At 35.8% G+C, this 18,569-nt stretch overlaps 1 protein-coding gene across 2 annotated transcripts in view; it reads right to left on the reverse strand.

Moving 5' to 3' along the window:
* Positions 1–300: 300 nt before the first annotated feature.
* CRTC1 (CREB regulated transcription coactivator 1) overlaps positions 301–18,569 on the reverse strand; it is a 166,614-nt gene continuing 148,345 nt past the window's right edge. The window contains exons 11-14 of one of the 2 annotated variants that reach the window (XM_063455400.1): positions 15,089–15,190; positions 6,162–6,245; positions 2,088–2,268; positions 301–1,224 (exon numbers count right to left, since the gene is read on the reverse strand). In XM_063455400.1, coding sequence (XP_063311470.1) covers positions 1,013–1,224; positions 2,088–2,268; positions 6,162–6,245; positions 15,089–15,190 — 579 coding nt within the window. In that variant the 3' untranslated portion in view covers positions 301–1,012. The remainder of the gene's footprint in view (positions 1,225–2,087; positions 2,269–6,161; positions 6,246–15,088; positions 15,191–18,569) is intronic. The other variant, XM_063455402.1, reaches the window with a different exon arrangement.

Genomic DNA, 18,569 nt, shown 5'->3' on the forward strand with positions numbered 1-18,569 from the left:
ACAGATTTGGCGCTTATGCCACCAACTTTGGAAGAATGAAAGGCTACGTGTGCCCACCAGGATTCAAGCATGTGTGGACATTATGCCACCCACATATATCTGTAGCAGGAACATTCATCCACTGGGCAAGCTATCTGTATGCAGATATAAGACAGTGCTGCAATGTGGCAGTGGAGTAATAAAGAATTATCAGTACACTCCATATGTTAAAAACAAAACCAACAATATATATATATATATATATATATATATATATATATATATATATATATATAATAAATACAAGTATTTAGACTAATGCTTGCCTTCCTGACAGGAACCAATGTAAAACAAAACAGAGAAAAGAAAACTTAAAGAAAAAGCAGAGTATGAAATAGCTCATTAGCTCAGCATGACAAAGGTTTAGTTGTGTATGAATCCACAATGCAAAAGTCCACAAATGCCTTCATTAACAAGACAACAGTGTGTGCTCTCCGACAGCTTACATATGCATCTAGAATTTCAGGCTCAGAATTTTGGAGGTGTGATTACAACCCATCTGCAAAATGCAATTGAAATTTCTCAGGATATGCTGGGGGTTCATCACCGTTTGACTGTCAGGTTTCAGGAAGGTTGAAATGCTTGATGACGATATATAAATGGGTAAAGCATTCAAAAAAGGTCATGGTTTTCTAGTAATCAGATCTTATCTTCCATTTTCCCAAAAAGATGAAAATGGAAGGAATATTCCTAATGGACAAAATATTAAATGCATGTTGGAATTTGGAAGCAAATGGGCATTCTCCGATATAATCCTCCTTCGTTAAAATGCAGTGGGGATTGAAAGAGCTAAAACATGGCGCACAATGAGGGATTCTTAGCATTGCAAGCTTAGGACATCAAGGTTTTTACTCATTGTACATCACAGAGCGACACCTCTCAGCAGTTGCCTTAGACATGGCTAGCCCACTGAACGTTTATGCTCAGCTGGGGAAATGGGCAGCATTATATTTCCTGGCATAGTGTTTCCACTCTACAGTCGATCCATCCTGAAAGTGTCTTCTGTGGCAGGGTCAGTCAGGACCATATCTGGGTCATTAAGCATGTGAAGTCCATCCAAGGTTAAAGGATCAATTTTCAGTTCATCCAGAGGAAACTGTGAATCTGAGTCAAAACTCACATCTCCAACTCCTGCCAATGAATTGGTCAGTTCCTTGGATAAACTGGGAGGAGACTCTCCTGTTACTAATGAAGAAAACAAGAAAAATAGTTATTACTTAATATAGGAAAAAAGATTTGTATTGAAGTCCCAAACTAGGATTGATACTTATAAGAGAAGCTTAAGCTAAAAGCTTTTTTATTTTGTTTTAATGAGCTACTATATTCCAAAACATATGTAACCATTATCTCCTAAACTATTTTTTACTTGATTTCAAAGTAACTATTTAAATATATAAGGTGGATTGGACCTGGAATGATCCTTTGATTTTAATACCAGTATCAAAAAAAATGAATATACTGCGAAACACAAATACACACATCAGTCAAGCCATAAGACTTTCTTTTCCCACAGAAATCTCACTTTAACAGTGCTCTCACAACTGCAGGGGATTCTGGGTAGGCGTATGCAAATGAGCTCAACAAAGAACCACATTTTTTACTCATAATTATGTGCCAGTGAACCACCCTTGCAGTAGTGAGAGCACTGTTAAAGTGAGATTTCTGTGGGAAAAGCAAGTTTTATTGCTTGACTGGTGTGTGTGTGTATGTATTTGTGTTTATGTATATGTATAACAAGGGCTTGCACTCCAGGAAATATTCTTATTCTTGTATATGCACACTTGTATTTTATTTCTTGTCCTGATGAAAGCTCCATGTGGGGGCTGAAACGTTGACTTTTTATGGATTGAATAAAAGTAAAATTTTACATGAAAACTACTACAAAGACCTTGGAGTGAGGCCCTTTCTGATATATATATATATATATATATATATATATATATATACACAAAATTCACAGATCACCATGACAAAAACGGTCAGGATCTGTACCCACACCAGTTGAATAAAAGGAATGATACGGTCACCTACTACAGAACACAGCTTACCTGTGAGGATGATGTTGGGGATGTTTCCATGACTGGAGTAATTAAGTTGTTGAGAGTCATGTAAGCTACTGTGGCTACTTGTAAGTCCCATCATGGCTGCCTGAGAGTAGTTAAGGGTTGAGCATGGACTGTACAGACTGTTGGAACTAATTGCATTTTCAATCATGTTAAACTGTTCAAGCTGGAAATGAAACAGCAAAAGAGATCATGGTGCTTTATTGCTATTTATTGATCTATATTAATGTATACAATGTTGATATCAATTACAAATATGGACATCTTTGTGTGCTTTCTTCGTACCCCACATTATCTGCCAGAGGCAAAAAGCATACATACATATTAAAGTGACACCGTTGCCTTCCCTAACCAAAATTAATATTTCATAAAAATAGAATCTTTATGAAATATTCAGATTGACTATGATGGAATTTCACTGAAATTCCAATCCAGTCAAAAGTTATACTGAAAAAGATTTACACTATGCAGAGCTAACACCGTCAAGCCTGTTATTTCCCCCAGTGACGACTGCAGGGAAATTAAGCCCTTTCTATGGAGGAATCCCGTGATCTCGCAGGAGCTTCCACAGACCTCAGTGTGAGAGTAAAGCACTAACGTCGACTACTGGCATTCACAGCACCAGGAACAGAAGAGGAGAAGATGGAAGGGGACAACGACGCCTCCGAGTGACAGGTTTAGGCAAGTAAAACTCATCTTTGCCTGCCCCCTTCCTCCACCCAGCTGCAATGTCACCACACGGGGGCCTTGGAAATTATGCAAAGTCCCCAGACGGTGACAGATCCGCTTTAAAATGTTACATGGTATATAGAGCCAAGTATGTGGTTTCTCTTTTACTGTGACTTGTAATGCAAGTCACATGAGGAGCAACACTGTGTCTATAATCCATAAAAAGTTCCCAAGCATCCTAGCTTGAAATGAAAATATATTGGCTCTATTTCAGTATAAGACATTGTGTCTGTCTCTGCATATTTACATACACACACCAAGATAACGTTTACAGTTTTAAAACTTCATAGTAACCAAACCATATAAATAATACAATAAAGTTGATGACAGACATTTCACATTGCAAACAAGTAATAAACGAAACAAAAAAAAAAACTAGTTGCACATAACGATTTACCTATGATCACACTATATTACCTGTCCTACTTTTGTGCCATCTGTAAACACTAACACATGACTTTAAATGTATACTTCAAGATCACTAATAAATAAGTTGAGTAAAAGTGATCCCAGACAGAACCCAGAAAGGACACGACTTGAAACTTTTGTCCAATTTGAAAATGTACCTTTAATGACAACTCTTTGTACGCCATCATTAAATCAATGTTCTACCCAAGACCAAGAATTTTCAGCTAGACCGATTTAATTTAATCATTGACTTCTTATGTAGAACCATATTGAATGCCCTGGCAAAACCCATGTAGATCACATTTACTGCAATAGCCTGGTCAATAATACTACTTACTTCTTCGTAGGATGCAGTTAAAATGACACCATAGTAACCAGAATCACTACCGCTTAATGTAGTGGTTCTGGTGTCTATATCCTGTCCATGCAGGTTTTTAAATGTAAACACTGCTTTTCACTCAGATGGCTACTTGATGTGATTCCTAGATCAGTGGCACTGGCATTCAACATTGCAAGGCTTTGCATGGAGACGATGAATGTTTCCCATAGATATGCATTAGTTTAATACATCTCTATGAGGAGATGCTGATCAGTGCTATGCAGAGTTTTGCTGCGCATGTGCAATATTCCCCAGTGCTTTCCTATGGGTAAGCAATGGAGAGGCTGAGATCATCAAGATTTGTTTGTATTCCTGAAATAAGAGTATTACTTTAAGTTGATTTGACATGATCTATGTTTTATAGACCCTTGCTGATTTCCAACATTGTTGTTCCATATGAATTCCTGAATATCCCTTTAAAAGCCTTCAAATAATAACAGTCAAATAGGTTATGCTCATAGGTTTATAGTTTCCAGGTATGCTGTTTTATTAGTCAGAATGAGGAGGAAAAATCCAGTTCCAAAGCACATGCTTCTAAACACTGGATCAAGCAAAGCAAATGTAAAGAATGGTTCTGTGTTAAGAGCAATTCTGGTGCAAAGCTGGAGAATATAGTAGTTTGTTTCCCAGTCCAAAAATGCAGAACACTTTTCTTTTACCTGTTTACCTTTATCTTTAACTCAAGACTATATATAATGGCAAATCTAAATGGAGATGGCAGAAAACTGACTGCAAACGATTCAGTTAATATTACCTATAAAACCGGGTTAACAGCTGTTCAAGTAAATGACAGAAATGTGGGATTTTCCGACTGTTTCTCCGCTTCATGACTGTACTAATGGATGTAAGCTCACAGTGTGCACTTTACTCTAAAGTACTGCTTTTGTAATTTTTTTTGTAAATATGGAGCATTTATTAATGCATTAGCCCACAATAACTTGTCAAAGTAATAACAGTATTTTAATCCTGTTCCCTATTTCAACAGAAAATAAAAACGAAAAAGATCTGCGATAAAGAATACATTTCCTTTTTTTTTCTTCTTCTAAAACAACAAAGTTTATAATCCAACTATGACTGGTAACTATGACACTGACCAAATCTACTCTCCAACAAGACTTGTCTAGACATATATTATGTAGTTACTTTATCTCTTCTACCTTATTCACTCCATATTCTGTAGATTTCTGTAGATCTTGACTACTAACATTCACTTTTGCAGATTTTCTAACACAAATGACATGCTGTCTTTTTCTGGATTTGAAGAAGCATCAAAGTGGTAAACCAGGACTCTTTTCTGTCCATCACAACTCACATCAATAGTGACTTTCAGTGAAACATGGCAAACAGACATCGATTCTTTTTCTGTGCTCTCTATTTCTGCATTTATCTTCACAGGCTTAACTACTGTAACACAAATATTTTTCATGCTGAACCATAGTAACAGGAATATTATAGGCCTACTGCTGCAAGAATTTCCAGCTATCCATCTTCAATTGATTTACAAACAGGGTTTGTAAGTCAGAACTATTAGGCATTCAAAGATTCAAAATGAATTGCAACCAAACTGAGAAAACTTTCCAAGTCAGCTAAGCGTCCAGTTTTGTTACTTTGGGGTTCAATTTGAAATTCATTATGAATTCCTGACAAGTGTCGCTTTAGTTTAAAACCCTAAATGTTATTTACACTACTAAACCTCATGCTAGTGTTCTATCATCATGTACATATCCTTCTAAACCTTAATGCTCACCAATTATTTTCCCCATCTTATATATTGTTATATGTTCATCCATCATAAAGGTCATATCTTTGTCCCTTTCACCTGCACTGACTCAAAATTTTCTCTCTCTCTTTTCCTTACCTAAAAGTGGCTGGGGCACAATATTTCTCAAGTTCCAAGTCAGCAAAGAGAAGGCATGCTAGATGAATACTTCTTAATATTAACACTGAGTGAAAACTAGAAGCCACGAAAACCAATCTATTCAGAACATCGTCAGCTCACCGTCCTTTTTAAGTGAGCTGCTCACTCAAAATATAACCACTGTGAAGCAAGCATCAGATCATGCTTTTACATTATTGTACTTCCTTTGTCCTGATTTTCATGCACACTGCACCTAATCTATACTGAAGTACATGCTACTGCAATTCTTTTACCATCATCACTTATTGACCTATACCATTAATAAAAAAAAACTAAAAAACTGCTCAACCAGTCCTGGACATGTATCAACTGTTTCTGGTGCGGTAAACTTTTCATGTGATACTTTGTACTGTATATTAATTGACCAGCTCAAGGGGAAAAAAAATCAGTATTTTTCCTAGTTAGATTAAATGCTTTTTTTTGTAAAAAATCAGACAGGAACCAATATTTATAGGATTCTCTAACAAGCTACTCCATTAAACTTGCCCCTTCTACTTAACGTTTTTTCTTTCAAATAATAAAACATTTAAAGCACATAGCATTTAAATAAGCAACAATGACAGGTATAAGTGAGTTTACATACAACAGTGAACAAGAGATAAATGATCCATGTGCATTACTTTACCTGGTGAGAAAGGGCATTAGCTTGCCGTGTATTCATCTGCTGGTCATAATAAGAGTCACCAAACATACTTCCAAGGATTGAATGCTAAAAACAAAAATAGGCAGGTTGTAAATTGCAGAACAGGAATATTACAGTCATATGAATAAACAGAAGTAAGAATTGCATAGCATATATAAGAAGCAAACAAGTATTGCAAAAAAATGGCAATTGTCTGTATAGCTTGCTGTCCAGAGATATCTAATTGAAATAAATGTATGTAAACATAACCAATTTTATTTTTTATTTAAGCATTCATCAAAATAAGTAGGATATCTCCAGAGACCTTCACAGATAAGGTATCCAAGATCTTGCAATATTTCAAACAATTTGGAAATTCTATTTTTGTAACATTTAGGTGGTGTGATAAAAATGCATAGATGGCTTTAATGGCACATTCTTTGATTTTACAATTACCGGTAACTTTATATTTACAGCTGCAGTGTTTGAACTGCAATAATAATATACTCAATGTGTAATTTTAAAGCAAGGGAAGATCTATTGTGTTACCATGCTATTTAAAAGACCACTCTGGCCACCCTAACATTTTTACTGCAACTAAGTTGTTATGGTGTGTGGAGGTTCTAGACGCCATCTTACCTGAATTAGTTAAATCATTAATGAATGGTTAAAAAATTCTGAAAAATCACAAAGCCTCAGGTTAGCAGCTCCCCATTGAGAAAGTTAGCAAAAAAGACTGGGCTTATCTCCAGTCCAACCCAATGATTCTCAAAGAGATATGGCACATTAGACTTAATCACCAGATTCCACCAACAGAGTGCTTCTCATAGAAAAACATCTAGTAGTTCAAAACAAGTAAGCAGGAAACCTTCTTGTCGGTCTTATTGATAGCCAGAAGGACGTTAACTAATGAAATTGGCACTCATAAAATAAGATCAGCAAAATAAAGTGTTTAGGGGACTAAAGTGTCCTTCCCCCCTCCCCCCCCCTCTAGCAGTCAAACAGGAATTGTATCCATCCTACTAAAATTGTAAAAACTATACCCAAGTAATTTTCAACACTTTATGACATCTACTTGTGCACACATAACATTTATTTTAATTATTAATTGTAACTATGCTTTACATAATTGATAGCGAAACCATTTCTTGCAAAAGATTATAATGTAACACATATTACACAGGTGTACCACCACAGAGCACAACCTTTGGCACAAGTGAGGCAAGGTTTTAAAGCACAAGATGAAAGTACAAAAAGAAACAGACAATATAAAATGTAAGACATTCAATTATTTTGTTCTAAAGCAGCGGTCTTCATATCTACAATATGTCACGGCAGGGTAAAGAAAGATATGAAACCTCAAGATCATAATCCTTTACACACACTGTGTACAGGTCATGTCCAGTACATAATAGTTCAACTCTAGAAAACATTATGAACAAAGAAATATACAGAAGAATATCATAATTCCTATGGTGATTCCTCTTAGGAATCCAAAAGTAAATACAAGCTGTGTAAGTTCAATAGCCAATTATGTTGCGTTAAAGGCAGGACTACCCTACTGGGAGTTTGGATGGAGCTCACCAAGAGCTTTCGGTGACATCAGGTTTATCTCAACTCCATTGAATAAAACAAGCATCAAAGATACATATTGCATACTTCCAATATTTACTCTTTAACAGACACGACAGAAAACATTGCCAAATTGATTATTAAAAAAAAATCACAGGTTTTACACACATTGGACAACAGACTGGATTGTGGTAGCCCTTATTATTCATACTTCTATCCATTCTCTTAAAACGTATTGTGTTATATGTTATTTAGCATGCTTTCACTTGGAAAGTTAACACTTTCCAATAAAGGATGTTTTTAGAAATACATCATCTGCCTTTACCTACAAAATTAACTCAGTCACCTCACTTATACCATCCTTTATTATTGACAAATATTGTTAATGTACTTTTAGTATGAAAATTGCATAATTTACAGTAAACAGAGCATTAATTTTGGTTTTGCAACATACCATGCATAAGGATAGAATAGTGAAACTAATGTACAAATGGTCATCTGCATTTGTGAGATCTCTATCATTTAAAGGGGAACTGCCCCTTCTCAGAATTTGTCGTAGTTTGCTTACTTGTCCCTTATATTTAACAATTTTTTCACATTTTTTGTGAGTTTTTAAATATGTATAAGTCCACACCTCAATTATGCCTTCTTACTTTTGCTCCTGTCATTGTTTTTTAAATGTTGCCCTTTGTCTGCCAACCTTTTTCAGTCCTTGAACATAAATCGCAGAAGAGAAAATTAAAGAATATTTTTGTACCCCTCATTTGCATTTTGTGCCCTGGCTGTGCCAGAACTGAACTGTATAATGGTGTCACTTGCTAAATCCTTAATATACAATTGAAAAATAAAAAAACAAAGCATCACATGAAAAAGGTTAACATATGTTATAGGTGATTTTCAAAGTTTAATTCAATGGTGCAATCTCCGCAGTGACCGTTCCACTTTAATCCCCGTTTAAAACATTTCAAATTATGTTATCACACAGTGTAACTAGAAACATCAGTTATACTAAAATCTAATGGCTGCTACCAACAACTGCTTGCCAAATGTGTCCTGTAATGTAGGCAAACTTGCACACAACCAACAGATATTATGGCACAGTATATTTTTCCCTGATTGATTATTGGACACAGTACTTCTCAATTTTTTTATTAGCATTTGTAAAGAGACATGTAGATAAGTATAAATGAAAATGGGGATAACAGGAACATTAGGCATGGGGTTAAAAAACTAAAAAAGGTTTTATTTAACTCTTCCAAAACCTCGGCCAATGCTGGATTGTTTAGATTGACAAATCATTGTAGATTTTTGGAGGATTTGTTATGAAGGGGGTTCTGCACATATTTTAGTCACATTGGTTCCTATATTTCCAGGATAAGATTTATAAACATCCATACCTAAACCTTGCTTCCAGGGGAAGTTATCTAAAGCGTTACTACTTTAATTACTCATTTATAAAATAAATCCTTTTTAATGCGTCCAGGTCTTTGCATCATTAAATTTTTATTTTAGCTATGTAACCTGCATTGGAGTGGAGTAATGGATATATAAATGAAAATACCTATTCAAAAGCCAATTTAATTTATAGATGTCACACACATTTAACACCATCATATGGTTTCCGGATTGCCCTTATGTTGTCTTCACACTTTGAACACACACTGCATTGTAACATCAGTAAACCTTAATCACAGTAACCTTGAAACATCCTGCTTCTACACCTAGATAATATGCCAAGAAAATGGTATGTGCCAAGTGAAATTTTTTTAAGCCACTTTTTTTGTGATTTGAAATACACAGACACATTTACAAGGTCGAGATGGAAGCTTTGAATGCTCTTTAAGACAGTTAATAAAGCTAAAGATTTTCCTAATTGGATGTTGGACTTAAGCTTTATAATTGGGCTGAGAGAAGGTCAGAAAGCAAAGGACATAAAGACAAAGTTGGACTATTCTATGCAGAGTCTGCATTAAATATAAAATAAACTTTAAAGACATCTTAAGAGTAATTATCTAATACACACAAATGTGTATTAACTTGGAGATTAGTAATAATAAAAATTAGTTAAAATGTTGCAATCTGATATCTAAAACAAATTAGGTCCAGGCACTCAGGATTGCTGCAGAAAGGCAGGTTTATTGGAACAAACAAAAAAATGCAACATTTTGGCCTACACAGAGTCCTGAGTGCCTGGACCTAATTTATTTGATCGACTAAACTGGGTTTTGCCAACCTGATAAGCACCTGGATTGCCAAGTGTGAGTGCGGTATCCTCAGTTTGTGAATTACTACAATCTGAGATGTAGACATGTTGAGCAATCTTGTAATCTGCTCATGTAAATAAAACTGCCCGTGTATACAGTATTCAGAAAGTATTAACTACAGCAACCAACTCCAGATGACAATTTCACGGTTTATGAAAACATTGGATATTCAATGTTTTAATGGTGAAATGCGTGGTGTGGTTTTACATGTACTTTACTTAGTGCTGGTAATTAACCCATGCCCCTCCAATCATGTGTACACACAGGCAGCATGAAACAAAATATAGCCCATAAAAGCTCAATTTACCAATTTAACTCTTTTCATTCAGTCCAGGCCAATAGCAGCCATTGTACATATACTAATAAAAAGGAATGGGGTGAAGAGTCAGCGCTACGTAGCCACAGAGAAATATAGTTTAGAACGGCTGCACACCTTAAAAGGGGAGTTCCCCTAATCCCCTTATATAAGTAACATAGTAAAAAGTAATATATAAAAGTAATATAATAACATAAACACTGTTTTCGTGTTTTATTGTACATATACTGTGTGTGCATTATCCCACAGACATGTTTACACTGTGCTGACACTTTTAGACAGTTGCAAAACGACTCAGACCCAGGGTGCATGTGTAGGAATGATAGAAATGCTAAATACGTAGTTAATGCTTTTTTTATAATAAGTATAGGCTGATGAGACCGTAGCCGAGCTATGAGTAAATAACGGTTTGTTTTTCTATGACCTGTGTCCGGAGTGAGTCTGTGTAACCTGATACCAATAGCGTCACATAATTCAGCCATCTCTCAAAGTATTTGTATAGGTCATAAACAGTGCAGGTGGTCTTCATCATTTATTTTTTCCCACACCTTCTGTGTGTTTGATATAATTTCTCCTATACTAATATTTCAGACCCTGATAAGGGAGACAAAAAAAAATCCAATTCTTGTACCCCTAACCCAATACTTCTGTAACAGGTTAAATTTCACTTTACAAACTGATGCCATTCACAGTGATTAATGTAACACTACTCTATCCCTATATAGAGACAGGAAAATCACAGAATATAAAGTGGGAACGTTGACTTCTCTGGAAATTACAGTACGTAATTCCTTCATCCCCGTAAATGCACTGAATCATTTACTGGACGAATAGTGTTCAGCACAATTGAAAAACCTGTACAAACATATGGCTCTCAGTAATCTGCAAAGAAATGTCATACAAGCACAAGTACTCGTGTGTTTCTTTCCACAGTACCATGCAAGGTAAATTGGGGATTAAAGGGTTACTTCCAAGCACCATAACCATTTCAAAGATTTTAAGTGGTCATGGTACCTGGAGTCTGTATATGGAGTTTAACCCGTTTACTGTCAGAGGTGTAACTTCCTCTAATGCAGTGCTTTTGGGATGTCTGTTTGGATGTCTGATGTGCCATTCAAGTCCTCCCCACAGCCTGCCTTCCCAGACATTCATCTCCATCTTGCAAGGGGAGTGACATTAGGACTGGGCTGCAGGTAGAACTTTGCATCAGCACTGTTATGGAGACAGGTTTTAGCTGTATTTTATTTTACTTGTTTAAAGGGAGACTATAAACCCCCAAATAAATGTAGCTCAATTAAGTGGTTTTTGTGTATAGATCATGCCCATACATTCTCATTTTTCAGTTCTCTGTTATTGAAGAATTACATTTCTTTGTTTATGCAGCTGTTATCACACTTCCCCTGGCTGAAACTCGCACAGCCTCACTACCCACATCATGTAAACAAAAATCTACATTTTTAAAATTATTTTATTGCAGTGTAATCCATCTCAAGTGATCCCTGAAATTTCTGACTGATTGTAATGCTCAAAAGTTCTACTTTTAAGGTCAATTTATAATTTGTGTCTTAGTCCAAATTATTTTTAGGGGACTCTTAAGTAAGTAGTGTGCATGTAGAACATTTCAGGTTTGAGACTATTTTATTGGGGCAAGAAACTGCAATTGATTTAAAAAAGTTTTTTTTTTTTTTTAAACATTCATTCTCAATTTCAGGCTGAATATCTCTGGTGGGGGACCAGATACGAACCTGAAATCTTCACACATATAAGTCATAAGATAGCATTCTATAACAAAAAAATGCATTTGAGCTGGTTACAGAGCTAGGGCTAGTAGAAATCTGGGGAAAAGCCTACTTTACGCAAGCATTTTGAGAAATGAACAGATGTAATATAAGCATAACAAACAGCAAAACACTGTAAGGAGCACTGACCGATATGACCAGTGTCCTTGTAATTGTTTTTGCACTCTGTACTATCTACCTACTTATAATAAATATAATCGATTGAACATTTTAGAAGATGCCTTTCTGGGTTAAGTTTTTTCTAGTTTTAACGATCAGGTTTAGTATCATGTATAGCCGTTGCTTGGGAGTGGGGGTGTTACCACCTATTATAAAAACAATGATTAGTAGTATCTTCCAGGTGACTGTAACACATTGTTATGGAGCAAACCTTCCTCATACACTCCAGCACACTGATGTTAAAGCAGGCATGCATGATTAAGATAAAGATAAACATATCAACATTCAGCAAAAGATGCTGCTACAATGCATCAATATATTTATTCAGCGGGAATCAAATATCAAATATTTGCTTGTCTGATGAGCATATATGAATGTAACTTAATGAGTCTGTGGTTTATTCTGACATCTAAAAATCCTTTAATGAATGTTGAGAATATATGGAAGACAGAATGACCAGTTTTTCAGATCTTCCTATATGGCTGGCATAAGTACTTTGACTTCAGTGTATGGGTAGGTTGGCTGCTATTATAAGGAATATAGCAATGAATGCCAGTTTCCACTGCGTTAGAGTGCACAACTTGAAAGGATGGTTTGTTAGTACACCATTCAAGAGTCTCGTGCCTACTGAGGTACATCACACTGGGTAACTAGAAAATGCACTAAATATTTTACCCTTACTCATTAATGGATAAATCACAGAGGGTGTGTGTATATATATATATATATATATACATATATATATATATATATATATATATATATACACACACATATATATATATATACATATATATATATATATATATACATATATATATATACATATATATATATATTAAATAAGTGAGTAGAAGGTTGAATAACCCATCGGCTCACATTTGTGTTTCCAAGGTATATCAAATAAAGAAAACAATTATCTCAAAGCTTACCAAACACTGTATATGCAGGCAGTTCTACTATATAATACGATTATAAGATTGCCTACAAGCAAATATTCGTGTCTTCCAGGCTTTAGCAGGTACCAACCATATATTTATTCAAACGTTTCTACACATTTAATACGTTTGTTGAGTTGCATTTATTTGCAGATTACGGTTAATGTAATTGGTTTTCATATTATAGACTGAAAATAAACGAATCTTACTGTGTGTGACAGATTGTTTATCGTTGGTTCGTTTCTTAGACTGGTAATAGTCTTTATTCTCGTAAACAATTTTTCATTTACTTTAAAAATGGTTAGAAAATTTAGAGTTTTTTTTTTTTTTTTAAAGTAACAAATTACTTTTGTTTTAGGAACCAGTAACTGGATTTACTGCACAGTCTAACCTTTCTTTGTTTATCAAAAGGCCCTCTGATTCCCAGAAGCAAAGATAGGCTCTTCAGGAAACTTTTTTGTAACAAAGGAATCAATTTGCTGTGAGCTCTGCGTTTTTAACTCCCCATACCCATGTCAAATGCACACGAAAAAATATATATTTTTAGATCCATGATTATGTAATTTATTTTAATTATTATTATTTAATTTATTCAGTTTATTTCGGATTCATGATTGGGAATTTTGCATGTGACTTTCTGATTTATGTGTAAGTGTGAGGAAATGTGCAACTAGTTTGATAAATATCACAGAGCTTAGAGATGCTGACTGCTGCTCCAGGCAGAAGTCCTCTTTCATCAGGAAGACGCACCAATCAGGAGGGTCTCATTGTTATCTATTGGCTCTGATGTTATTCCATAAACTCTGATCCAGTAATGATATATAGAAATAAGTAGTTTACCACCAGCTGAAGTTCCATTCATCATATAGGAAGAGTGAACGTGATCAGTTGACCATGCATGTGCATGGCCTTGGCTCAGGTCACGCTGCAAGGATAACTTGAATAAAATGAACAAAGCTAGTATTCCGGCTGCCTGACTGACAGATTGAAAAGATATTAGAATTTTATTTTGTAAAACTAATCAAGTCACAGTTTAATGAAAAGTAGTGTAGGAAGGACAGACAAATGCCGTCAAGTTCAACTTGAGGATAGAAACATCACAAAACTTGTCTAATTGCCCGATGTTGAAGGTGTTACTTGCACGGTCACTATCCCCCTTCTCAATTTAAACTGTATAAATGCTTATTTGTGTAACGTTATCAACGTGATGTACAAATTAGTAATAATTACTGACATAAGTTACAACTACTTTTCTGTTAACTCCAAATTTCCTAAAACCAATGAAAGTGTATAGAAACGAATTAATGGGAAATCTATTAAACATTCAATTATACTCGACTTATGTATATTAAATGGAAATGCACATAGAAACACTCATTTAGCTGTATGAAAAGGTCACTACACTGTGAAACTGCCCTTTTATTTCTAGCGAAGTTTATTATAAATATAGTTTAATTTTATTCAATCAGCAGTACAGCACAAGTGCTCAGCTTTCAAGATCTAAAACATGAGTATAGATGTAAATCACTTCTTGATGTAACAACTGTAAATATGTATAATTCACTCTTTTCATCTTAAAACCCTTTAGATCTTGTTAAAGATTGACTTGCTGGAGAAATGCATGTGAAGAAGAATCCTTTGGATTTTTCATCCTCTTTGAAGACAGATAACTTGAAGAGGTCTCCCAAAGGACTGCTTGAAGATCATCCACTTACAACAAAGACTACAAAGCACCTTCAACAAGACTCACAAAACTAATTATGGATACTACGCAACAAGATGGGACAGTATTCATGGAGCACACAACAGGTACAATGACAGACCATGGGGCAGTAATGGTAAGACTCAAAGCCTACACAAAACCAAGGCACATTTGCCTTACTTGAGGGGAGCTGCCTGGAGAGAAGCCTTGATTGGAGACAGGAGAAGTGGGAGACTGGTTGGCTGGGGATCCAGCATTACTGCGGTACTGCTGGAGGGAGGCCTATAGAACAACACAGAGTTAAATACCACTGAATTGTTAGATGAATATATGCACAGATGCCAATGGTCTCTTTTCGCATCTATTAACCTTAAGACACATAAGTATCACTTGGATAGGCATGACCAGGGCTGGGAGTTTTGATTAGACCACTCACCTGTGAAAAAGTAAAAATTCCTAGCTTACTAGTAATTACACTTCATACACATTACAATATAGTTGATTAGTTGGACTACTATTTTCATCCATGGCTTGAACAGTGCATACTAAATATTTGCTCCAGATTAGGTAATTGTGTTTAGAACTGTAAAACTTTTATTCCTAGACAGGTTTTTCAAGGCTGTGCTTTATAATACGAGGCACAAGTCCATTTTCGATCTTTCTCCTTGCTAGTAATCTTTACAGATGATCACTGATTAACATATATTTTATTTACTCATTCTTGAATTTAAACACACTCCCTAAAATAATAATGTTTTAAAATCTTACATGTACATATGGGTGCTATGATATAGTCAATATGAAACTGCAGATCACCTCCTAGTAGTTGTCCAAAATTCATGCACAATAGTTGTCCAGAAGCCCTAAATAATTAGCATATCTCTAAGGTCCACTAATTAAAAGGATCCATATTATGAGTTGGACACCAACATGCCCACTTTAGTCCCAGACATTACAGTAAACAGCATCCCACAGTGACCGTGAAAGATAATGAACGATGGTAATTTGGTTTGGCAATTCATATAATCATTCTGTCAAAGGTACAAATCAGCTGAGCAAAATAACCTCACAGCAGACAAACAAGAATTATCATCCACCACGGCTATATTTGCACACATATTTGTACCATATCAAAAACAAAGTGGAGGTTAGTATGCAGATAGTGGAGAGAGTACATTGTGTCTGAAAACGCAGTTAGGGGAAAGAGTGTGAAATTGAAGGAATAGGGAGCTGATATAATACATGAACCACAAAGGAGGAAAGTAATATAGTAATCACTGAGGTTTTTCCAAGACCAAGTTTTAATCTTGCTACTTCTGTTCAGTAAATCGAACTATGGCGATTCATGCATCCACCTTACTATTTTGCATGAGTGAAAGTTAAAAATATTTATACATATTTTTACATAACAGAATGCTTGCTTGTTTTGCTCGTTTCTAACAGGTATACCAACAGCTTCGTCAGAGCAACCTCTGACACTATAGAATGTAATAATAATAATAATGTTTATGACTCAGGTGCTGTGCTTGCCCACACTGGTCCAAGGGTGTCTCCTACACTGAGGTGTCCACTGGAACCTCGGACCACTCCGCTCAACAGGAAACATTAACCCCCTAGCAATATATTTTGTAAGTTTGACTATATGTACAGGAACAAGACTGGTTGCAATGTACAATCTGGCACTGTCAAATGGAAACTTACAGCTGCTGTCCAATATTCATACAATTCTTTTCTGAAGAAATGGTCACCTAGACTGATACTCCCCCTATTTAGAATATACCAACACTCTTGTTTCATTATTTTTTTCTCTTATCCCCCTCTGCTTTCCTTTTTTCCTCTCTTTTGTAGTTCTTGTTTCCACCACTTGTGTGGCCTAATTTTGGGTTGTTTTACAAATATGGTCTACATATTTGAAATTTTAAGTATCCATGTGTATTTCTAACTGCAACTATTTTCTTCTGCATTTGGACTGGTGTTTCAAGTTGGAATCCTGTTCCTTATATTTGTTAGATGCTTTCGAGAAAAATAAAACAAAAACCATTATTAAAAAAAAGGCACTACAAAAGGTACAATCACTGCAGTTTTAAGCTAAAATGAGCAAAGAGACAAGGGAGCTCCTTGCACCACAACCTGTGCAAAAATCAGACTGCTTTGATGAATAAAGTGTCCCTTTAAATCCTAATTAATTTATGTTTCAGCAGCACAAATTATTGTGTGCATTTAATTATTGTGTGCATAAATAGATAGGAAACATCTCCCATATTAGAATGGTGTAGAGTAATGCAAAATTATATAGTGAAGCATAAAAAAGTAAATATGTGCGGTGTGGACCTTGACTGCTGATCGATCAAGACAACAGGTTGGAGGAGCTCAGACAATGTTTAAAATGAAGTCTACAACATGAGCTTAACAACTGCCTACAGCGGCTAAACTTACCTTTATTGCTGGAGTTATTTTGGAATTGCCAGGTGTTTCCTATGAACGTTCTGACTAAGCAACAAAAACAAAGAACATAAGAACTCTGAGAACAGACAAAACCTTAGAGAAACTCAGTAGCTTGCCCTTTGGTAATCCGCGCTCAGGTCTCAAAAAATATGTTTCGCTCACTTGTGCGATTACAGCGAAAACATATTCCAAACCATATAAGACTGATCACACTGGTAATGGCAGTCCAGTACCGAAATGACGGCAAGTTAACATTGCATGAGAGATACAGCAACCACAGACGATCGTTTCGGCCTTCTAGTCAATGACGTGTAGCTGATGCCTATCTAGGCACAGTGAGCTTGGGGTCCACATCTGGATTACCATTTTAACTTTCCGACTGAGGCCTACTAGCACTACCCGTGGTCGGTGGATGCAGCCAATTTCAGGCTCTTGATTATATCCTACAGAATAGTTTCCAAAATGGCCACTGAATACAATGCTGCCCAACAACAATCCTTGGCATTGCTGCCCTCACAAGTGGATACACTTGTCCAAGCTTTGATTCTAGGCCAGGGGTAGGCAACCGTCGGCTCTACAGATGTTGTGGACTACATCTCCCTTGATGCTTTGCCAGCAATATGGCTGTAAAAGCATTATGGGAGATGTAGTCCAAAACATCTGTAGAGCCGAAGGTTGCCTACCCCTGTTCTAGGCAAACCTAGACAAGGGTGTTCTCAGCAAAAAATAAATAAAATCTCCAGATATTGAGGATATCCACTGCTCACCGCCACTTACCTGGGCCAATAGCCTTGTGGGTAATATCTTTTGTGTCCGGCTCACACCCATGGAGGATCTCTAGTTGGCACTACTATGTGTGCCATGCAAGATTCTCCCAGGAAATACATCTGGGAACAATTTTTAAGGAGTCTCACCTCACTGTGCACATGATTCTCTATATTGTGCTTGAATCTCAGTGGTATTTTTCTTTATCTACATGTACCATATTTGCTTCCGCAGTCTCCTTATCTTTATAAAATGTGGTAAAAATATTTTGTGCCTCTGAGAAATATTTCATTTGTGCTTTAATTTGTATCAGCATTGCTTACTCTTTATGAGTGCATTAACCTCAATAAAAAGTGACTATCTAAAAAAGGGAAATCTGTTGCTTAACAACACCCAGACACTTCTACAGACAACTAAATTCACACCATCTTGGGAGCAAAATAACAGAAAT

The sequence above is a fragment of the Pelobates fuscus genome, chromosome 5, assembly GCF_036172605.1.
Source record: "Pelobates fuscus isolate aPelFus1 chromosome 5, aPelFus1.pri, whole genome shotgun sequence".
In the NCBI taxonomy this organism is placed as follows: Eukaryota; Metazoa; Chordata; class Amphibia; order Anura; family Pelobatidae; genus Pelobates; species Pelobates fuscus.